At 37.4% G+C, this 24,888-nt stretch overlaps 1 protein-coding gene across 1 annotated transcript in view; it reads right to left on the minus strand.

Moving 5' to 3' along the window:
- Positions 1–24,888, minus strand: part of LOC128646974 (septin-2A) — a gene marked incomplete in the record, with an annotated part of 243,084 nt that overhangs the window by 84,227 nt on the left and 133,969 nt on the right. The window contains 2 exon segments of the mRNA XM_053699786.1: positions 342–487; positions 6,023–6,124. Coding sequence (XP_053555761.1) covers positions 342–487; positions 6,023–6,124 — 248 coding nt within the window.

Consider the following 24,888-nt stretch of genomic DNA (forward strand, 5'->3'; position numbering starts at 1 on the left):
AATTAGAAAGTTGTTTAAAAGCACATGCTATATCTGAATCATGAGAGAAAAATGTTTGGTTTTATGTTCCTTTAACAGACATTTAGCTATTAGAGACATTAAACATTAAAAGTAACTGCAATGTGCTTTGCTAGCATCCTTTATTCAGTTACTAGAAGGTGGTCCTATAGACCAATAGGCAATTCTTGCTCTTTTTCTTCACCAGTCTGTATGCTTAGTTTGAGTTAGCGTCTAACACTTCTATTTGCCTGTGTTGTTATTTTTGGTTGGTTATAGTACATGTAAAATTCAATAATTTGTCATAAAAATGTCCCCCAAACCTGCACACTTTTGTCACTTACACAAGCATGGTTCGTAGCTTCAGAAAGTCATTGTGCTCAGGATTCTCAACCTCTACAACTCCCCAGGGGTAAAGACGACCACGGATCTTTTTCCCTTTTACTTCAATGAGCTGGTTCGAACCAATGACTGCGAAGGGAATGCTTGCCTAGGAGAGAATGGCAAGACTTAAAAGCAATATTTATAAAAGAACAGCTACACTTACAATGCTTTAATAAATACAAAATACCATACAATCAACTAATGGGAATGTTGCAGAATTGAAAAGGAGTAAAAATAGTTCTGTTACTTACACACAATTACAAAGTTCACCCTGTTTCAGAGGGTCCGCAACCCCAGTCTTTGAGGTGGGTATAGGACTCATACCATTTTTTTTTTAGTTAAAAGGGAATGGCAAAAAGTTTAACCAAATTTTGCCTTAGAAGAGAAACAGTCTGACAAAGCAGCAAACAATCCACCTGAAAGCCGTAGTCTTTACCAACCTTCTTGCTAGGTTCCAGCAGTAGGTTGTTGGTTTGCATTCTTTTATCTAATGAAATTACATGTAAAAGTAGAGAACCATATTTATTATGTTAAAGGGATATTACAGCCAAAATTGGAAACCACAAGGGTGCATTTGGGTATTGAACAGAAACAATTTTGTAATATACATGCATTAGCAAAAATGCTTCTAGTAAAAGCTATAGCAGTTTCAAAAGTGTATTTAAGTATGCACGGTGCACCAGCATTTTAAACACAGCACTTGCTCGGACAGGCTAAGGTGCTTGTACCATCTGGTAATGACTCAATTTGTTAATTGCGGACATGATAAAAGCCCCACTGATGATCTGAGCAGCTGCATTATTTAAAATGTGGGTGCAGTGACAATATCTAGCTATCCTTCACATGCACATGCAGAGAAAAATGTTAACACTAAAACAGTGATAACTTTTACTAGAAGCATTTGTGCCAATACATGTACATTGCAAATATGTTTCTATTCAAAGCTGTAATAAATCTATGTGCATTTCTGACTGGAATGTCCCTTTAAGCGGTTTCCATTTACCAACATTTTAAATCATGTTGGAATAAAGATGCCTTGTAAGTAATGAAATAAAGAAACAACCATAGGTAGCAATTCAGGAACTACCCAAAGAACTACTTTATCCTGTTAAAACATCAAACAATTGTTTGCTGCTCATCTGGCTGAGGTAATAGCTAGTGTCTTCAGAGCGAGATTACAAAGGGATGTATCTTGAGATGGTACAAAAGAAGCAGTCCACTGAAACATTTGCCATACGAGTGGCGTTATAAAGTAGGAGGCAGTGAAATATTATAACATTCTGTTATTTCGAAATGTTACTTAAGCCAGTGTTTTTCAACCAGTGTGCCGTGAGAGATCCTCAGGTGTGCCACGGCAGACTGACAAAAGTGTGGTGGTGTCCCTCTTTCAAATTTTGATATATTGGGAGATATGTGACAGGCTCATCAGGCATCATTTACAACCATGACATTGACATTCATTCACAGACAATCATTATGATTGTTTGTGAATGAATGTCAATATGTCATGTATAGTTTGTAGGAGGCATGGCTTGACAGCACAGCACAGTGTGTGTGTGTGTGTGTGTGTGTATATATAAATCCTGTATTAGGCTACAATGTGTGATTTTCTAAAATTTTGGGATGGTGGTGTGCCGCAGGATTTTTTAATGTAAAAAAGTGTGACACGGCAAAAAAAAGTTGCAAATCACTGACTTAAGCTATCCAAATCACACATTAATTGCATTTCTTAAATTATCATTAAATCAATTGATGTTAAAGGGACAGTCAACACCCATGAAAACTTTATCCCATACCTTAGATCAACAAAAAAAAAATGAGCCTGCACCGCATCCCATCTTCAATAACACTAACGTTAGGTGGCTAATCTTCAATGAACATTTAGTTTTCAGCGGTAGATATGGCCGCCAAACTCCTCCCCCTCCTCCTCCATCACCCCTTCTTGTTTTTAATCAATACTCGTTCACAGGGACACTGTTCTATTCCTAATACGCATGTGCTATATAATTGTAGTACGCTCGCTATTAGAAATAGAAAGTGTCTCAGTGAACGCGGCTAAAGAATCTAGCCGAGGATTTGATTCTTATTGGCTGAAGACTTAGAGAAGAAGCCTCCTACGTAACAGTGGGGAGAGTTTGGCGGCCATATCTACCGCTGAAAACTAAATGTTCATTGAAGATTAGCCACCTAACGTTAGTGTTATTGAAGATGGGATAAAGTTTTCATGGGTGTTGACTGTCCCTTTAATGTAAGAAAAATTAAAAAATAATAACATTTTAACTTTATATTGGTTTCAATTTTAGTCAGATGGTCAGAAGGTGGACAAAGAGCCAAGCCATAGTCCTAGGTATCTATAATGAGCTTCATCAGATTATGGCTGTTAATGGCAGGGCAGAAGTATCACACCTCTAAGTTGTTCTACACAATTTAGGCTAGAAGAGAAAAGTCATATCTTAGATGAAGGTGCCTAGAGCAAAATATTTTCTGGTAAGGTAACAAACCACAAAACCTCTTTACCTGAAACTGCAATTCAAATATCAACACTGGGTCAGATAATAAAAAAATAGCGGAGTCTTCCACTTTCAAAGAAGAATCTCGTCAGCTGAGACAGTCCCTCTGACAATTGCTTCATTCTGTTACACAAGTTGCTGTAATGTTCTGAAGATGTGTTTTTGCTCATAGCAGAAGTTTATTGTGTCCTGCACTAATGAACAACTTCAAGTGATTCCGTGGAATCTTTCATGATTCATAATACAATTTCAAACACCTTTCCAAAGTACTTCTATTATCTAATTTGCTTTATTCTATTAATATCCTTTGTAAAAGCAGCAATGCACTGGGTGAGCCAATTACATGAATTATATATGTGCAGCCACCAATCAGCAGCTCCTGAGCCTACATAGGTATCCTTTTCAACAAAGGATACAAAGAGAACAAAACAAATTAGTTAATATAAGTAAATTGTAAATGGTTTAAAAACGCAAGCTCTATCTGAATCATGAAAGAAAAAAATAATGGATTTTGTGTCCCTTAAACTGAAAATACATTTATGAGCAACATATACTCACTTGCTGACTAACTACCTGGAATGAAATTAAATACAGTTGGGTTGCTCACCATCCTAGGATGCTGGAATCTTTAGTTAAAAATAAGAAAAAATTGGGGATCTACTCACTCCAGATGAGATGTCACCAAAACATGTCACAGGACAATCATTTTTACTCTGTGTGAAAAAGAAAAAACAAAGGGGCTATTTTTTTGCAGTGATACCAGAAAGTAGTCTTGGACCCATCCTTTTTGTGGCCTACCATACTATAGGGATAGGTGAAGACAACATTTCAATTAGTCACATACAGACTGCTGGACTGTGTAGAGATCTAAAACACCGTACCAGCAACTATTCTCCAGCAAAGCTACCAAGTTGAGATCCTTTCCAAAAAGATCCAAAATTGACATGGAATAATAATATTAACATGGTGCCATGTCTGGCAAGGAAAAACATGAAAAGCTTCTGATGCTTACCTGCATGGTTCTCTGAAGAAGCAATAATAAGAATACTGTCCACCAGAAGATATACTATATTGAATCATAAATATTTTGCTGAATTATTCAAGAAGTGTGAAATGGTTTTTTGTAAATGTTCTTGATGTTGCCCAAAGGTCAAACAAATCATAGAAAATTCTAATGAGCAGCAGCAACTAGAATATGCAGATAAACATCTCAAATGGCGACCATCTCCATAAATGCTTGCGGAGAAATGACACCAATCAGCATCAACAGAAATGACACACATTCAGTGCTTATTGCATGCTTGCTCACTGATCAAAGGTCACCATGAAACCCTTTCTTAGAAACCAGAGACAGTTAAGAGTAGAACCTGGATTTGAATTACTGTAGAAGTTTGTGAATGGTTTTAAGAGCATAAAAACATTATGAAGTACTGTCATTTTGGCAGGATCTACAGGATTCAAATAATTAATAAAGAGATCTGTTGGTAATCAAGAAATGTCCTGTCACATCCTAAACCTAAATATAAAAATTTGAGACCATGCAAATTTTAGATGAGGTAGAATGGACCGGGTAGGAATATAAGCATGAGTAATGTGCATAAACATGGAAAAGTCAAATAAGGGGAAATTGTGGACTCCACATTAACTCCAAACAGCGGTTTAATTCAAGAACTACAGTAAACTTTGTCTCTTAAAGCTTCTTTAGTGCATAATAAGCAAAAGGGAATAGCATTCTTAAAGGGACAGTCAAGTCAAAATTAAATATTCATGAGTCAGACAGAACGTGCAATTTTTAAACAACTTTCCAATTTAATTCTATTATGAAATGTGCTTTCTACTCTTGGTATTCCTTTGTTGAAGAGAAAACCTAGGTAGGCAGATATGAGTTTATGAGTGTGCATCTATTTTTAGCATTCTATGGCAGAAGTGTTTGCAAGTATGTATAAAATTGCTATAAACATTGTTGCAAACATTGCTGCCTGATAGTTAAACATGCATGCATGCTCACCTAGTATTACTCTTTACCAAAGGATACAAAGAGAACTAAGAAAATTTGCTAATAGAAGTAAATGTGAAAGTTGTTTAAAAGTGAATGCTCTATCCAATTTAAGTTTATTTTTGACATAACTGTCCCTTTAAAAGGACATGAAACTGCTGTGTACAACTACAAAATAATAGTAACTACTCAGCATGTTTATTGCATTTCATCCTGTTTCTTGCAGCTCTTTACAAATCAGTTCTCCTGTTTTAATAGCTTAAAAGGTGCCAGATACTGAAGCTCCCCCTCTTTGTACTGGGGGCTGCCATCTTGGAGCTGAGGTATTGTCCCAGCCTGTGACATAAGCAGTGCACACTCACAGATCAGTGATATTGTCCACTTTTTACAGCTGTGTAGTGTGCTTCAGGTTAGTGTGCATGCGTGTGCACAGCTTATGTCACAGGCTGTGAGAATACCCGAGTTCCAAAATGGCAGCCCCCAGTGCAAATAGGCGGAGCTTCAGTATCTGGCCAATTTAAAGGGGCATTCTAGCCAAAATTGGAATCCACATGGATGCATCTCAGTTTGAATATTAGTATTTTCGTAATATACATGTATTAGCAAAACTGCTACTAATAAAAGCTTTAGATGTGTCAAAAGTTTATCTAAGTATGCACCGTGCACCAGCATTTTAAACACAGCACTGGCCCTAAGGTGCTTGCGCCATCTGGTAAAGACTCCATTTGTAAATTGCTGACATGATATAAACTCCACTGGTGTTTTGAGCAGCTGAAGTATTTAAATTGCTGCTCCAGAGCCTACCTAGGTATGATTTTAAAAAAAGGATACCAAGATAATTTAATGTCCCTTTAATCAATGTTTATAGCAACATCATACATAGATACATAGACTGCTAAAGACACATGCACTCCTAAGCTACTATCAGTCTACCTAGCTTTATTCTTCAATAAAAGAGAGCAAAACAAAATTGTATGTCATATCTGTATCATGCATATTTAATTCTGACTTTACTGTGCCTTTAATACTTTTTTTAAAAAAAAAAGTGTTTTTAGAAGCAGTTGGCCACGCTCACAAAACACAGATAAACTAACCATAATTTTGCTAGACAAAAGTTAAAGTGCTGTTTGCTCACCTTTAAAACCCGTGTCTGCTCTTTAAACTCTTCGTCTTCATCAGAGTCTGCATCAGGGAGCTGATAGATGCGTATTCCATGCTCAGAAATTTCATCCAAGACCTAGAGAGATTGCTAAAGTTATTAAATGTGCCAAAGCAACCACCAGACTTGATACAATTGCAGCCTAAAATGACCCATCACAAGCCTTATTATGTGTGGTATAACTAAAACAGCCTTCCTGTAATTAAAGGGACACTGAACCCAAATTTTTTCTTTCGTGATTCAGATAGAGCATGCAATTTTAAGCAACTTTCTAATTTACTCCTATTATCAAATTTTCTTCATTCTCTTTCTATCTTTATTTGAAAAAGAAGGTATCTAAGCTAAGGATTCAGACAATTTTTGGTTCAGTACACTGGACAGCACTTGTTTATCGGTGGGTAAATTTATCCAATCAGCAAGAACAACCCAGGTTGTTCACCAAAAATAGGCCAGCATCTAAACTTACATTCTTGCTTTTCAAATAAAGATACCAAGAGAATGAAGAAAAATAGGAGTAAATTAGAAAGCTGCTTAAAATTGCATGCTCTATCTGAATCACGAAAGAAAAAATTGAGTTCAGTGTCCCTTTAAGGACCAAGGATGCATTGGCATCAATGGTTTCAAAATATAATACTAAAAGCTGCCTTGTCAAGTTTTTAGAGGGGAAATTCTACCACGGATCGAAAGGCTACTTGGAAACAAGCAAAAAAACACAAAACGTTTTTTTTGGAGAATCGCAGAACGATATGGGTGTGCACTCTTTATAAAGAATACTTTGCATTAATTGGAGAAGAGTTGAACAAATAATCTAAGATAATTTCTTAGTTCTATCAACTCGACAAACTATATCCTTTACACTTATATTGACTCCTGTCCAAAAAATAGAAAATATCAGTGCGCACTGGGAAATATTCTAAGAACCTACAATTCATTTTTCATTTTGAATCTGGTAATTATATACTCCACCAAAGAATGTACGTCTCTGAAGTCCATAAATAATGTTTCCCAGCTACAAGTTGTCAAAAACAAAAATAAGAAGAGGGATCAGTACTTTAAATCTCCAGCTCACTCTGTCAAGATCTGACTGTCTGTTTTACCTCACCTGGAATGCTTTCTTCAATCCAGCAGAATGTTCACATACATTTGTCTCTGTTTAGTTGTCTTGTATTTGAAAGAGGCTTAAAGCTGGTATAGATACATGCAACTTGTACTATCAACATATGAGCACTATATCTCTGGAATTAAGGAAAGCATTCAATCTATGCAGAAATACACAGTCCAATAAATTTATTGATAAATAGGACTTTGTTGGTGAAATTAATCTTCTGTATCTATTAGTAATTGACTAGCAGATTTTACGAATACAGAAATATTACAAAAGGAAAAAGCAACATACACAACATATAGTGCCATGCCTGATATCCTACTTTAATATAACCATTAACAGTAGAAATGTTTTTTAGAGTGTGATCTAGATGATGAGAAATAAAGGAGGAAATTATCCCACACCAGCTGAACATATTTATTATGTCTGACACTGATTGAAAGGAAGGAAACTGAATACGTCATACATGTCACCAACATCAAAGTATAGGATTAGCTAAAAACCGTGAGACTAGGTTTTGCTTGTCAGAATTTTTAAAGGTTTCTTTTGAGGGAAGAATAGGTGTTTTTGCAGGAGGTTTAATCGTATTTATACTACTAAACTGTGTATATCACTGAATATTTAGCATAACTCTGCTGTCTGCTCATATTTTTCTATCTTCTATCCATTTCTTTAATCCTCTTATCTACTTAACTTGGTCTTTCCATACAATTTTCTCCTAGACCCTGCTTCCTGGTTGTAACCCTATGCACAAATCTCTGTCTTGATGATCCATCTGTATGTTCTAATCTGCCACCTGCTACTTCTCTTCCAACCCCTCCACTTGACAGCACCTGCATCACCCTATCTAACTCACGTTATGTAACCTTAGTGTAGGGGTGAAGGACAGCGAGATACAGGATAAAACCAGCTTTTAGATCCTTTGCATGTAAGCAGTGACATTATAGCACTTCAATGCTTTAAATAGATTTCAAGATTAATGTCCCTTTAAAGTGAATGTAAATTTTGATGCTAAAGTGCCCGGTTTTTAAAAATTTGATTAAAAACAGGGGCACTTTAATTCATCAAAATTTACATTTCACTCATGTTGTGAAAAAAACCCCTTACCTTTTAATCTTGACAGCAGCTCTAGCTTCCTCCACCCATTGCAAAGCCTCTTCCTGGGTCTAAAATGAGGAATCCGGCTTCCTCCAATCACGGCGTTGAATCAGACATTGATTCCCCCGGGGTGGGAATCTGTGATTGGAGGATGACCTATCCATCATTTCTGACATCAGAAATGGCTTGCAACGACCGGAGGAAGCTGGAGCTGCTGTCAAGTTTAAAAGGTAAGTTTTTTTCCACAACAGGAGTGAAATGTTAATTTTGATGAATTAAAGTGCCCCTGTTTTTAATCAAATTTTTAAAAAACGGGCACTTTAGCATCAAAATTTACATTCACTTTAACTCCAAGCATAACTGAAGTAAAAAATGCAGCAGCAATTTAACCCTTAATACAGCAAAACACAGCAATTTAACCTCTTGATTGCTGGTCCGGCCATGCCTTTGTGAGCCCTGTGAATAGCAGTAGGAAGAGACCACAGAGTCTTACTTCAATGTCCATGAGTTAAGTAACAAGAAGGTGCACTAATGCTCACCTCAAAGGCTGAGGCTGTGAGCTCCTGTACCTTTTTTCAGCTAAATGGGAATTTTCTAAACATAGAGCCCACAATTTATCTACCCCTAGTATAGGGCTAAATGATTAAAGAGACAGCAAATTCAAAATTAAACTTTTATGGTTATGTAGACCATGTCATTTTAAACATTTTTTCCAATTTCTTTCTATTAACAAATTTGCTACATTTTCTTGGTATCTTTTTGTTGAAGAATATGTTAGGGAGCAGCAATGCACTACTGGGAGCTAGCTAAACACATCTGGTGAGCCAATGACAAGAGGTATATATGTGCAGCCACATATCACCTCCTAATATCCAGTAGTGCATTGCTGCTCCTGAGCCTACCTAGGTATACTATTCAACAAAAGATAGAGAAAGAACAAAGCAAATTTGATAATTGAAATAAATTGGAAAGTTGGTCAAAATTACCTGCTCTAGCCTAATCATAAAAGTTTAATTTTGACTTTACTATCCCTTTAATTTACGGACATGCTGGCATGTCACTAACATGGATTGTATTTACTTATTCTAATATGTTTTTAAATTGTGTTCTATTAATATATTCATTTCAGTTTGATTTTTAAAAAAATGTATATATTGTTATGATTGTATCTCTATGGCCTTGTACTCTAATAATCCCATATATCCTCCACTAGAGAGGAAACTGCTACTCACTGGCAAGGCCCAGAGAGGTTAAAACATATGTCTTGAGTTTCAACAAACAAAATGTGATATAGCACTTGAAGGATACACAATCTTCAGGAATCCTGATGTAAAAGTTCTTAAAAAAAAGAGGGGAAAAAAACAATAACAGATAGTGAAGTCCTGTAGCGAACAGTTTAAAAGATAAGTGGAATAGGTCTAATCACACTCGGTAGAGCTATAACTTAGCTCTCAGTTAAATGGCTCATGTATAAAATACAGATGGATCAGAGGGCGGAGCCTGACCACGCAGGAAGATGGTCGCACACTAGTAGGGCTCCTGCAACCAAAGCGGACAAATTTGCCTAAAACTAAAGCTCTTATATAAAATCCTATGACTGGTACTGATGACAGAGTAATATCTTTCTCATCTACAGTTCGGTGTTCTCAGAGAAGGAGCTGATTGAACTACCCTGTGCTGGCTTCAGGAAGGACTGAGCCGACACCCCGCGTGGAGGACCTGTCCCAGTAATCTTTAAAACAACCAGGCTGCAGGGGAAGCGATACAGCTCAGATCTAATTACAGCATTGCAGAAGTGGCCAGGTTTGTTACCTGATTACCCATATAATAAAGCGCTGCTTCAAGATCAGCGGTGAAGGGAGCGTTGATCCTCCCTTAGGCCACAGCAGGAGAGATGCGAGCCGTCGGGCTGATACTCCACGCGGGCCATTCGCGTCAGATCCTCTCAAAGGTGACAAACTGCAAGGAGAAAAAGATAAAGTATATTTACCACCGCGGCTCCGCGGACGCAGCTGGAACAAATACCGGAACGGCTCTTTGTTGGAGGTCTGTTGGGTGGTAAGCTGATGAGGGTTTTCCACATAATATAAGTGGCGGGAGCAGGAATGTAAATGCAGATAACCTCCGGACAGCAATAGAGTGTATTCCCTAAACCTACACACAACAACTTTAGCCTTTTACACGCTACAGTATAAATGATGGATAATTTTACACCCAGCCTCACATGAAGCATAATTTTGCTCTTTACTACATATATATCTGAAGGGAGAAAGACTCTCTAATGCGCTGCAGGTGTTCGGTAAGCTCAAAAAGCTAATTAGAGAGGATCAAAATAGGTGGTTTAGTTCACATGCCACATAGCCCTTGGGCATTATTCCCTCGATATAGACGTCTACCATTCTGAATATAACAGTCCTTAAGGAGACAGTATCATTCAAGTTCTCAAAATAACACTGTGAGGCCTATAGTATCAAACTAGTTAATACTCTTGCATAGTTCGTGGTGTGTGCTCACTGGGCCTACAAGAACTCTTGTCCTGACTCTATTTACTTTTATATTTAAAAGGGTATGCCTAACAAAAGAATGAGTAGGGCAGAAAAATCTGGTACATCCAAACCTATGAGCCAATACCTCAAACCTTTAGATACCGCTAAGGAAGCTGTTGGAGGTGACATGGCGGGCTCATAGGGCAACCAAAATTCTGTTACGCCAACTTGCAATACCACTCATCCTCAATTTGTCACAAAAAAGGATATCCTCCACCTCTCCTCTAAAGAGGACGTAAAAGGGGTCTTAAATGAGATGAGGAGCCTGTTCGGAGACCTGAGGAAGGACTTATCAGTGCTGGAGATGAGAGTCTTAACAGTTGAAAAGACTTCTAGCGCTACTGCTTCTTCCTTACAACAACACACATCAGATATACAAAATTATGCCGACAATTTGCAATATCTTAATGATAAACTTGAAGACATTGATAACAGGGGTCGTAGGAATAACTTGCGTTTCCGAGGAGTTTCGGAAGACATTGCCCCACAGAACATTGAGGGCTATCTTCAAGCTTTGTTTAGGATCATAAAAGACTCTCCATCATCTCCCGAGATCCCAATAGAAAGAGCACATAGGGCTCTCAGGCCCAAACCACCAAACAAGGCACCCCCGAGGGACATCATTATTAGGTTCCTCAGTTTCAAAGACAAAGAGGAAATTCTTCAGGGACCCCGAAGAAAGCACCCTATTGCCCACGCGGGTGAGGAAATACAAATCTTTACCGATTTATCACCAATGACCCTCCAAAAACGTAGAGATTTGGGACACATCACAGCTACCCTGAGGAATTGTAAGGTTCAATACAGATGGGGATTCCCGGTATCCATCATTGTAAACAATAACAACAAAACAGCCATTTTTAGACCTGGTATGGACGAAAGAGTTTTTTTTGAAAATCTGTCGATCCAGGTCCCCACTTCCAGTGGAACTTTGCCGGAAGCGGTGATATCCCCTCCACGCCCTTTAAGAGATCGTCCACCTGTGGAGGCCAACGGGTAATGTACTGTAATGTTCTTTTTGTTGCTCCTCAAGTTTCCACATGGACTTTGTTGACATCTATAGACTCTTTTCTGTTTTTCGACTCCTAGGCAGAGACTATTTTGTTTATCTTACAAAGTTATGATAAGGTCGAGAACCAGTGTGATGTCTTTATAATTTACCTCTTTTCTCCTAGTGGAAATAAATATTTTCTCCTTAACTTGTTGGGTTGGATCTAGAAAAAGCCCCGGAAACTAGAGGGCTCAATGGGATATATGTAACACACAGTAATGGCCTATTCATGCTATATCTTAACAGGATGTTAATATATGTTGTTTTTGTTCATTAAAAATTGCACTTAGGTCACTCTAAACGCCCTACCCCACTGTTACAATAACTCAGGTGTTATATTCTAGCTTGTTCTGGTTCTTATGTTTGCTTTAATTACTCTACATTACTATAGATGTTGTGTATTTACAATGGTTCCCAAAAGTTGGACAACAGGGGATTGTGGTACATTTCACTCACTTCCTCCTTGTTATGATTATTAATAATTCTCTTGAAGGTTCCAAGATGGAGGGAGGGAGTTTTCTGGACAAAATGGATCATTCAGATATGGCAAACATTCTTTGAATACCTTCTTTTGTTCGCTATAAGACGGGGGCTGCTTCATATGGTTATGTCACTATTATGCACATAATAGACCCCCCTAGTGACCCCTCCCATCTGGAAAGTCATTTAGTTTTCTTATCCCAGATCTTCCCCAGTCGCTTTACTAAGGTTAAAATGTGCTACAAGTATATATATGTTTTTATAACTTACGTCAGTTATGGGGCTTTTCCCCTATTATTTTGGATAATCATTAGGTTTATTGAACATTGTTATCAACAAGTGTATCTAAGTTTATCTTATAACTCTGGTTTGTACTTTACTCACCTAATTTTGTAATAAGTACTCTATATAGAACTTCTCCTCTACTTTTCTCTTTCCTCCTACCTCTCCCCCCTGTAACCCTTCTTTGTACCTACCCCCTTTTTTTTTTTTTTTTTTTTTTTGAGGATGGCCACACAGTCTAAGTCTAGTAAATTCGGGGACCACTCAATCATCCTCACTACTTTCAATGCTAAAGGCCTTAATGATCCGGGCAAAAGCTCTATTGCCTTCAAAGAGCTGAACAAATCACAGAGCCATATAATTTTAGTACAGGAAACACATTATAAAAAAGGTAGGGAACCTAGTTGGCACAACTCTCAGTTTCCTACAGCATACTTTGCCTCAGGACAGAGTAAAAAAGGAGGTGTGGGTATATTATTTCATAGAACAGTCCCATTCATACTGACACACATTGAGAGAGACCCTGACGGACGTTATATGGTACTTGTAGGTACCCTTTTTGGTCACTACATCACTTTGGCCTCCGTATATTCTCCCAGTCATAGCCAAGAGACCTTTATGACTAAGATATCTGACCTCCTATTAGAACACTCTAGAGGAATTATATACCTATCTGGAGATTTCAACCTAGTAGCCGATCCTGTAGTGGACACTTCACGGGGAGTTACATGCACACCTATTTCCACGATTAGTCAGGTTAACGACACCCTTAAAAAGACAGCCCTACATGATGTCTGGCACACTCTTCATCCTACCTCTAGAGATTACTCGTTTTACTCCATACCACATAACAGTTATTCCAGGATTGACTATATCTATATCGACTCCTGCGGTCTTTCAATCACACATCATAGTGTCATAGGTCACATCACCTGGTCTGACCATGCCCCAGTCACTTGTTCGATCCTATGGCCGGATATACCAATTACGCAACAAATTTGGAGATTAGACGAAACTATCTTAGATAACCCTTTAATCTATAATGATCTGCAAAAAATCCTGAGGGTGTACTTTGAGATCAACACATACCCTTCATCATCTAAAGCGACTATATGGGAAGCACATTAAAGTGTGCTACAAGGGGCATTAATCAAACATAAGGCTTTTCTTAAAGGGACAGTCTACACCAGAATTTTTATTGTTTTAAAAGATAGATAATCCCTTTATTACCCATTTCCTAGTTTTGCATAACCAACACAGTTATAATAATATACTTTTAACCTCTGTGATTATCTTGTATCTAAGCCTCTGCAAACTGCCCCTTTTTTCAGTTCGTTTGACAGACTTGCAGTCTAGCCAATCAGTGCCTGCTCCCAGATTACTTCACGTGCACGAGCACAGTGTTATCTATATGAAATATGTGAACTAACACCCTCTAGTGGTGAAAAACTGTTAAAATGCAATCTGAAAGAGGTGGGCTTCAAGGTCTAAGAAATTAGCATATTAACCTCCTAGGTTAAGCTTTCAACTAAGAATACCAAGAGAACAAAGCAAAATTGGTGATAAAAGTAAATTGGAAAATTGTTTAAAATTACATGCCCTATCTGAATCATGAAAGTTTATTTTGGCCTAGACTGTCCCTTTAATAAGCAATATAGAGTTAAATACTGCAAGCTACAATCTAATATAAGCGCTCTAGAAACTAAACACAAATCAGATCCTACTTGTAATGACACTAAGACCCAATTGAAGGAAGCGAAGCTGGAATTCCAAAAGCATCTGGCCGAATCACACCAAAAAAAAAGTCCTTTATGAGGGAGGAAATAAACCAGGTAGAATCTTAGCTAGATCCCTCAAAAAATGACAAATCCGATCCCATATACACTTTATTAAATCCGCAGACGGACATACGCTACGTAGCAGCGCCCAAATAGCAGCTGAGTTTCATAGATATTATCACTCCTTATATAATATAAATGATCATTCACTGACACCCCTTCAAGAAGACGCTTTTGATCCAGCAAGAGACTACTGTTAACTCTTATCTGAGGGATATTGATCTTCACTATCACGGGAGGATTCAGATTTCCTAGACTCCCCAATAACGGTTGAGGAACTCTATAATGCTATTAAAAGTTGCCCGAGTGGTAAAAGTCCGGGTCCTGATGGGTTCTCTTCAGCCTACTACAAAAAGTCTAAGGAGGTTTTGGCGGGCCCACTCCTAGACCTATTTAATGATCTTAGGGATAACCACAATTTATCCCGTATACTTTTGGAAGCCCATATCATAGTTATCCCCAAACCGGGAAAAGCTGCAGATTCCCCTGGACATTATAGGCCCATCTCTTTAATTAACTCAAACATGAAGTTGTTAGCGAAAATCCTAGCGATTAGACTTAACAAGTACTTACCAAATTTAATTAGTAATGATCAAATGGGTTTTGTCCCTGGACGAGAGGCCAGGGACAATACCATCAAAGTCACTCAACTGATTGCCCACGCCAGGGTCTCAGGTATCCCTTTAGTGCTCTTCTCCACCGACGTGGAGAAGGCCTTTGATAGGGTAAGCCGTTTTTTTTCTGCGCCGGGTCCTGGAGAAAATGGGTTTTGGAAAGGCTTTTATAAACTCAGTCTTTGCACTATACTTGGACCCTAATGCCAAATTCAGAATCAATGGTACTATGTCAGACTCATTCGATATTGTAACGGTACCAGACAGGGCTGCCCCTTGTCCCCGTTACTCTTCGCCCTATCAATAGAGGTTTTGGCACATAAAGTTAGAACAAACCACAACATTGCGGGCATAAGCGTAGATAGAACAGAGTACAAACAGGCGTTATACGCGTATGATGTCCTATATACTAATGCGACTGAATCTCTCCCTGAGTTACTTAACAAACTCAGAGCTTACGGTAGGGTCTCGAACTTCCTACTTAACTTAAATAAGTTTGAATTATTAAATATAAATACCATCCCAAAAATTTGAACAAACTTTACAACAAAAATATAAAATCACTTTAGCAAAGAACAAATTAAAATACCTCGGCATTTACCTAACATCTGATCCCTCAGACCTTTTTAAATACAATTATGCCCCCCTCAAAAGTGACATTGCTGCTGACCTTTCATCCTGGAAAAATAAACATATATCATGTTTAGGGAAAGTGGGAGTTATCAAGATGAATATTCTACCTTGAATATTATACCTTTTTCAAACTTTACCTATAGCACTTCCCAGGGGATATATAACTCAGCTGCAGAAATTAATTGAACAATTTATATGGGCTAATGTCAAACCTAGGCTGTCAAAACGCACTATGTACCTCCCGAGAGATAGAGGGGGGCTGGGCTTGCCAGACATTTCCTCATACAAGAGGGCGGTTGGGTTACAAAGGATCGTAGAATGGGCACAAAATGCAGAACATAAAGCATGGATTCTTTTAGACAGACAGATTTTCAAAGTAAATAATATGGGTTCACTTGCCTGGTTATCACCCTCGCATCGCCCTAACACTGTCTCTGAATACCACTTAATAGAAGAAGCATTTAATATATGGGACGCAACTTTAGCAACTTCTACACACATCTCCACAAAACACTCTCTATTAACACCAATTTTGGAAAGCTCCCATATCATAAACCTTATAAACTAAAAGAGGGCTCCCTCCATGGGGTAGTAGAGAATGGGAGGGTTATCCCACAGAACAGACTGGAGGAATATCAACCCACGATATTTGCCTCATGGATGCATTATAACCAATTGTTAAATTACATATCCAGACACAAACAAACAAGATTTAGGAAGGGCACTTAACTCTTATGAGAAACTTTGTGTCATGGAGAGAGTGCCGAGGCACTCTTTTTCCCTCCTTTATAAATTATTAGTTTTACAAGGTACTGACTCACTCCCGGCTTATACAATCCGCTGGAAGGAAGACTTGGGTTTGGAGACAGAACTCGAGTCTTGGATGAAAGCATTTAGACTAGTTAAGAAATCCTCAGTATCCTCGAGTATTCAGGAAACGCATATAAAATTCATGAGTAGATGGTACTTAAGAGGACAGTCAACCATAGAATTGTTATTGTTTTAAAAGATAGATAATCCCTTTATTACTCATTCCCCAGTTTTGCATAACCAACACAGTTATATTAATGTACTTTTTACCTTTGTGATTACCTTGTATCTAGGAACCTTCTTCCAGCCCCCTGATCACATGACTGTGACTGTTTATTATCTATTGTCTTAAATTTAGCATTGTATTGTGCTAGATCTTAAATAACTTTCTGTGCCTGAACACAGTGTTATCTATATGGCCCACGTGTACTTTCTGTCTCTTTGTGTTGAAAAGAGATTTAAAAAGCATGTGATAAGAGGCAGCCCTCAAAGGCTTAGAAATTAGCATATGAGCCTACCTATGTTTAGTTTAAACTAAGAATACCAAGAGAAAAAAGCAAATTTGATGATAAAAGTAAATTGGAAAGTCAATTAAAATTAAAAGTCCTATCTGAATAATGAAAGTTTAATTTATACTTGACTGTCCCTTTAACACCTTCAAGACTACACAAGATTTTCCCAGCCCTTCTGGGGGGAGGCTCTGAAAAAGATCTCCGAGATACTAAACCTCACAATTCCGAACTCACCTGAAATTTTACTCTTTCTAGCATTACCAAAAACACAAAGTCAAGCACATCTTGCCCTATTGCTAATAATGATCACAAGTGCAAAGAAACTAATCCCCCAAAAATGGAAAACACAAAGCCCTCCTACTTTAGGAGAATGGTACTCTCAGGTTGAAGACGTCCTCCTTATGGAAAGATATTACTATTTGAAAAACCACAAATTGGATAGATATGAGTTGATACTGGCGCTCTGGCACGGTACTATATAGCTTCTATACAATACTACATGACCATTAGACCGCTATCCAGCCTTTTTTTTTTTTCCTCCCCTCTCTCTCTTCTATTTCTTTCCCCTTCGCTCTCCCATCTCATGAATCCCTCCCCCTCTCTTCTTTCTTCTCCCAGCTCTCTACTCTTTCCCCCCCCCCCAATGCCTCAATTTTCAGATAACCACACTAAGATAGACAGCTACTCTAAATATGAAAAACCTTTATTCTGTGCAATCTCATTCTGGACATTGGTTAAGTAGAATGAGAATATAATATATAGAAGTGAATGAGGTGTATTTTAACATAGCTGTTAAGTAATTTTTGTTTGTATATCTCCTGTACAACCTTTCAGCATGTTTGTGTATATCAGTTTCACTTCAATAAAGTTTTTTGAAAAGAAAAAAATAAAATAAAAAATACAGATGGATCAGGGGATATCTGGTTTGACAAAAGTGATTTATTTATTAAAGGGACATAATACCCAAATGTTTAAACACTTGAAAGTGATGCAGTATAGCTGTAAAAAGCGGACTAGAAAATATCACCTGAGCATCTCTATGTAAAAAAGGAAGATATTTTACCTCAAAAGTTTCTCAGTAGCCACATCCCTTTGTAAAGGACTTCTAAGCAGCAAATCAGTATGTCTGTCCTGGGACAGCTGAAGGATTGAGCCTCGTGCACTCATGTTATTTCCCAATTCAGTGTAAGGAAATTTACAATGAAATCTCATGAGAGTTAAGTGAAATCTCATGAGATCACAGTAAAAGAGTTCATGACCTCAGCACTGTTGATGCTGATTGGCTGCTGTTCATTTCTTCATTTTATTTTTTTTTACCTGCAGCTGGGCAGTAACTGAGTATAACTTTTTACACAGCACTTACTCTGCTGAGCTGAGGAGATTGTGAGGTAAAATTTCTTCCTTTTTTACAGAGATGCTCAGGTGATATTTTCCTGTCAGCTTTTTACAGTTATACTGCATTAGTTTAAAGTGATTTAGCATATGAGTATTATGTCCCTTTAACTCACAAATCACTTGGGTAAATAGTAAAAATAAGAACAGAATCACACAGCCGACCGATAAATCGCCAAACACGGCGTTCACAGAAGGCTTGACAGTGTTCAAATTAAGAGTCCCAACCCTCCTAGTGACATTAGAATCCCAACAGTCCAATGAAATCCAATGCACGTTTCACCAGGCACCGCTGAATTTTTCAAGGATAGCATGTAGTCCTTCTTAGGCTCTTTTATAATCCAGGCTTTCTCCTTATTCGTCCTTCCGGATCCTCCTTCTGTTAACTATTTTCTCTCCAAAATATTCAACATATATGATCCGTAATTATAAGGAAAAGTCCCATAATAGTGGATAACATTATACATCAGCCATCATATAATCCTTATTAGGCATACAAACACTTTTTTTTACATATCTAAGATTTCTAAAACATGAAAAATGTAAAAATCTTTTTCCAACAAAAAAAACGTTATAGTTCTACATTGGGATTGTACTCGAGGTAACAATGTATAAAAGATACTCTTCTCTCGTTCAGAGAGTTGCCTGGTATTTCTGGGTGGACTATATTTTGGCAGGATAAGACTGATATTACTCCTTTGTGAAAGGTAATAGTGAGACTGCACCCTAAGTGGCACTGGCCGTACAAACAAGAAAGAAAGTTTTTCAAGCTCATGTTCATTCTCACTTGAGTGCGTCTTTCTATGTCATTAAATCTGTTAATGTATACATTTAGTAATACATTGTTTCTCTGTAGCATATATTAATTTGTATATTGTGCTTTTATCCTTATGTATCATTAATGGGTTAAATTTCCCTTGTCAGTGGATCACATGGCTAATCTGTATAACGGAATGGCTGACACTAGTACTGCACAGTCTATGATTAAAGCAAGCAGCAGAAATGCGGAAGAACGCTGCAGCCGAGGATCTATGTCATGTCTTTGCCTTTTTTTTTGTGTACATAATGAAAGCAAAGTTTTAGCCTTTTTATCCTGCCTCGCTTTTTGCTGCTTGTGTCCATGGATACAGAAGAATTGGAAGTCCTTACATAGCTGTTGGCAGGATTATAACTTTTTTACAGAAGGAGGAGCTTTCCCTTGTGTTGAGGAGCAGGGAGTTTGGAGCACGCCGGATCGGCATATCAGAGCCCGCGGTCAGAGAGCGGTGCAAACATCCTAGAAAGACGGTACAGTCCGGGCCTAAAAGGGCAGCTCAGGAGGAGAAATATACAGTTGTCCCCCCCCCCCCCCCCCCGTATCCGCAGGTGATCCATTACAAGACTTACCGCCAGGGTCGGCTCCAGAACGAATGAAAGGGGGGGGGGGGCATTTTTTTTCACGAGGGGGCACGCATTTACAAAGCATATATGAGAGTCAAAATAAGAGCAGACCTACATATTCTGCAGGAAAGTGTAGCCATCTTGATATTTCATTTATAGCCAATGCCAGTATTAAAGAAATGAGATGTAGAGGAGATGGGAATAATTGAGTATATGGATAAATGAATATATGGAAACATTAATAATAAAAAAAGATTTATATATATATATATATATATATATATATAACACACAGAGAAAGTCCAGCACTCACTTACAAGCTCTTAGCTAAGATTAAAAGCAAAAATGGAAGGGTTAGTTACCGCATTTAGCCAAATGGGACAAGTCCAGGTACCACGTCAAGGTCCCTTCCAAAAACCTGGGTCTGAGAGTACAGTCCCCTTCCGTGTTTATATATATATATATATATATATATATATATATATATATATATATATATACATACACACACACACTTGTTTTAATATGTATCTGTGTGTATGTATGTATATGTGTATATATATATATATATATACATACATATATATATATATATATATATATATATATATATACACACACACACAGTATATACACACATACACACACTTGTTTTAATATGTATCTGTGTGTGTGTATGTGTATGTATATATATATATATATATATATATATATATGTGTGTGTGAGGGGCATTTAACATAGGTGCAGTTTGTTGCAGTGTACACACACACAAAGGAACAAAACAATATTCATTTAGGTTCAATCAACAGACTTGATCTTAATATTAAAACAATAGACTGTAGAAAAAATAATAATTAAACTCTATAAACTCACTGACAGAAAGGGCTTCATGGCTGCTAAACAATTACAAAAAAAAAAAATCTGACAGTTACAGGATGTAGATCAAACAAGTAAGTGACTTACTGACTCCTGTAGATGAAACAATCAAGTGATGGCCATTTCTGTCTTGGAAAACTCATCTAATCTGAAAGCTACCATGCTGTAAAAAAACACAGCTCTCCTTACTTCCCTCTCAGCACTCTGAGGCCGTTCAGCAGCAGGAGATCATGCCACTTCCCACAGCATGCACTGCTTGCCAGAGCTTGTGAACACAACTCCTTCTGCATTTGCATATATATATATATATATATATATATATATATATATATAAGCATTGTGTGGAAGGGCAGGAGGACCTGAATATTAAATACACTAGCACCTGGTCCGTCTGAACCGATGGACACTCTGCCCCTCCCCACTCCATGTATTGTGTGCCAGAGCTTGAGAGAACACTTGTGTGTGTATATATATATATATATATATATATATATATAAAGTGGAAGGGCAGGACCTGAATATAAAATATACTAGCACCTGGACAATCTGCACCGCTGCGCTGCTTGACACCAGGCTAGTACCGTATGATATCACACTTTTGGAGGGTTGGGAGGTCTGATGGAACCCAGGCAGACATGTGATCACCTGCTGAGTCTGGCTGCTCTCGCCTGCTTCTCTGACAGTCAGACTGTGTCACGTGACGGCACGCGGTATTAGTGCAGTGTCAGTCAGAGTCAGCAGAGCAGCAGATAGTGTGTGCTGTGCGGCCGCCGCCGGCCAGCCCTGGTTTTAAAAGTCAATATTTAACAACTGACAAGTTCACCAACTGTTATTGGCAGCATAGCATTTTGAATTAATTTCAGTTTCACACATAAATATTAAAATGTAAAACATTTTATAATAAACATTTTTTGAGGGGGCACATCATTTGATTTGGGGTGGGCATTGCCCCCCAATGCCCCCCCCCCCCCTTGGAGCCAAACCCTGCCTACCGCGAATAGTAACAAACCTTATATATAAGTCATCTTTCGTGAATGTTCTTCAGAAATTTTTAAAATTAGGGAGTTATATTTTCTGTATCCTGAACATTGACCTTAAAATGCTTTAGCTTTGTCAGGCAGGCTAAATAAAATAGTTTGTACGAGGCAGTGCTGTATCTCTTAAAACTGCATGTTCTATCTGAACCATAAATGTTTCATTTTTACTTTAGTGTCCCTTTAAGGGGAATCACACAGAGGTTGAAGTCACTAGCCAAAAAGCAATCTCTACTGTCATATCGTAAAGTGACATTTTATTATTGGGACTGTATTTGAAATCCATATGTTTGCCAAAATGTTTCATTCTTGGGGGGGGGGTCCTATCTCCCCCATATTAGTGTAAAACAAGCAAACACATTTACTGTTTTAGTAGAAAGTTTATTAACCGCAAACCAACCATGTAATAAAGGTCTGTTCTAACTATACCATATAATGGATCATTACCATTCTCATTATTAGGGAGCATCATTTGAGAGATTGGTATTTTCCTGTCATTTTAAAAGAGCAAAAATCCCCACTGCAGCATAGGGTGTTCCATTAGAATATTGTTATACTTAAAGGGACTTTGAGATGGTAATATAAAATGATAAATTGTATGTATGTATATACAGTATATATATATATATATATAAACTTTGCAATTAACTTTTTATTTATTTGTCCTCTTTTCCTTTCATTTTAACAATTGTGTTCTTTTCAGTATACTGTTATATTCAACACAGTGATTGGCTGCACACTCTAGTGACTAATTAATAACTCTGTATCTAAATGGCCTCAGCAGAGAAATAAACCTAAGTTACAACATGGCAGCTCTCATTGCTTTATAAACACTAAAACTTTACACTTATTTTGTCAATATTTAAACTAGGGCTGCAACTAACGATTATTTTCATAATCGATTAATCGGCCGATTATTTTTTCGATTAATCGACTAATCGGATAAAAAGAGAATCAATAATAGTTTTCTATGTTTTAAATAACATCCACATAATGAGTGTTACAAATCTAAACTTCAGACTAAAACTTTACATTAACACAACTCTTTCTTCAATTTTTATGCAGCAGAGCAGTTTTATAATTAAACAAAACAAAACCACAAACTGTTTGAAAAGAGGTAGAACTAGAAAGAGTTAGACTATCACTGTTAATAACATTCTGTTATTCACTCTTTCAGAAACTTTGCATTGAAATGCAAAAATCTCAACATGTCCACATGCTTCTGGCTAAGGCTGGTTCTCTGTTTGAAGCTATATTTCCTGCAGCAGAGAAAAGGCTGTTGAGGTGTATAAGTAGGGTTTTGCCAATTTCACCAAAGTGGGATATTTATCTTTGTTAGCAATTCACCAATGCTAAGTGTTTTCTACCTTGGCAAGGGGCCTCTCAATAAAGTAACCCTTGACTTCATTCTAACATAAAAATATCTTGAATATCTATATGCAATGGTAAATAACAAGCTATAAAGGTTAGGGGAAATATCTAGTCCGCTCTAAAAATAACGAATATATACTTATAAAGGTTGAATCTGGTACATATTATCACAATTTATTAAATATAAAAAAAACAATAAAAAACAAAATCAAAAGCGCTAAGGACTGTATATCAATAACAGGACAAAGCCTTACACATTTATTTATACAGTACATATAATCAGCAATAGCAAGCAATACGCTAATAATTGTGCAAACAGATAATAGTGCACATCAATTTAAATAACTTCCATCAATCTAGGCGCAAGGTGTAAACAACAAGCTTGGCACTATATCATGAAAAGCATAGTTCCAAATCACTGGATTTAATATAAACAATCCAAATGATGACTATTATATCTGAGTTGCACGTAAGCCAGGGGTAGTTGTAAACGTATACTGTCCTTAAAAAGTTAAAAGTAGACGTCCTTTAGGCTAAGGACATAACCATAAAACACAATACCATATTTAGGAGTTCATTGGAGTGAAGCAGCTGGTGTTGTGCACAGACCAACTAATTGCAAACCAACTAATCGATTAATCGATTATGAGATTCGTTGACAACTATTTTCATAATCGATTATTATCGATTATGACAATTAGTTGTTAGAGCTCTAATTTAAACAACTAATTAAACTTTAAAGAATCTATCTACACGTTATTCTCAGACTAATCTTTTCTTTGACTGCATCATTCTATCTAGCATTTATTTAGTGTTTAATGTCCTTTTAAATATTGCTTCTGATTTAGGCATAGTTAACATGTTGCCATATACATGCTGTAAAGCATGGCCCCCCTAAGTATTTATGTAACAGTTCATTGAGTGAGCTGTACTGCTCATTACCAGATCCCCACTGCAGAGTATCAATGTAGGGAACCAACAACTATATACATGTTATAGAAATATGTTAAAGGGACATAAAACTGTATTTTAATAAGCAGTCTTCTGTTACCAAAGTACATGGATAATACATAGCATTTTTGTAAAAAGTTGAAAAATAATAATTACCATCCTTTTTCTATTTTTTAGAACCCGCTTCATGCTGCTCTCACTCAATAGCTGACAGCCTCGGGGGCAATCACTGAAATAGCTGAAAGCTATTCAACAATCAGAGCGATTATTCTAATTTAATGAATGAATATTCTAATCAGCAATGCACGATCCCTTTCACATGCGCAATAGGGGGAAATCAATCACGCATTTGTCTATTTACTGTGAAGCCTGTGTAAAAGAATTTGAGCTTGTGTAGTGTTAACAGAGCAAGTCTGCAATTGCTCATAGCGGATACCATTCCATGCTCACGTGCTGCGGATATTGATCACGTGACTACAGTTATGAAATGTGAAGAGATGAGAAATACTTCTCCTACTAACAGAGAACAGAATTATGGGATTAAATATGGAGGAGCGCGCTCCTGAGGGCTATATGTAGAGCCATCTGTCAATGGCTTTGTATAATTAGTTAAACGGTGGGAGTGCAAAAAGGGTAAACTTTGGATTGATTTTTTATACTAAATTTTTTTTAAAACATTACATAGCATTATGAAATATAATTTCAGTATCAGTTTGTTTAAAACGTTAACTTTGAAGGTTTACTATCCCTTTAAGAAAATACAGAGTCACTGCTACACTAGCCCCGAAGCACCCTGCATTTAAATGGTATGCAGCAATTCTATGCAGTACCAGGCTTCCATGAAGGCGTAGAAACCACAGGGACTCAG

The sequence above is a fragment of the Bombina bombina genome, chromosome 2, assembly GCF_027579735.1.
Source record: "Bombina bombina isolate aBomBom1 chromosome 2, aBomBom1.pri, whole genome shotgun sequence".
Lineage (NCBI taxonomy): Eukaryota > Metazoa > Chordata > Amphibia > Anura > Bombinatoridae > Bombina > Bombina bombina.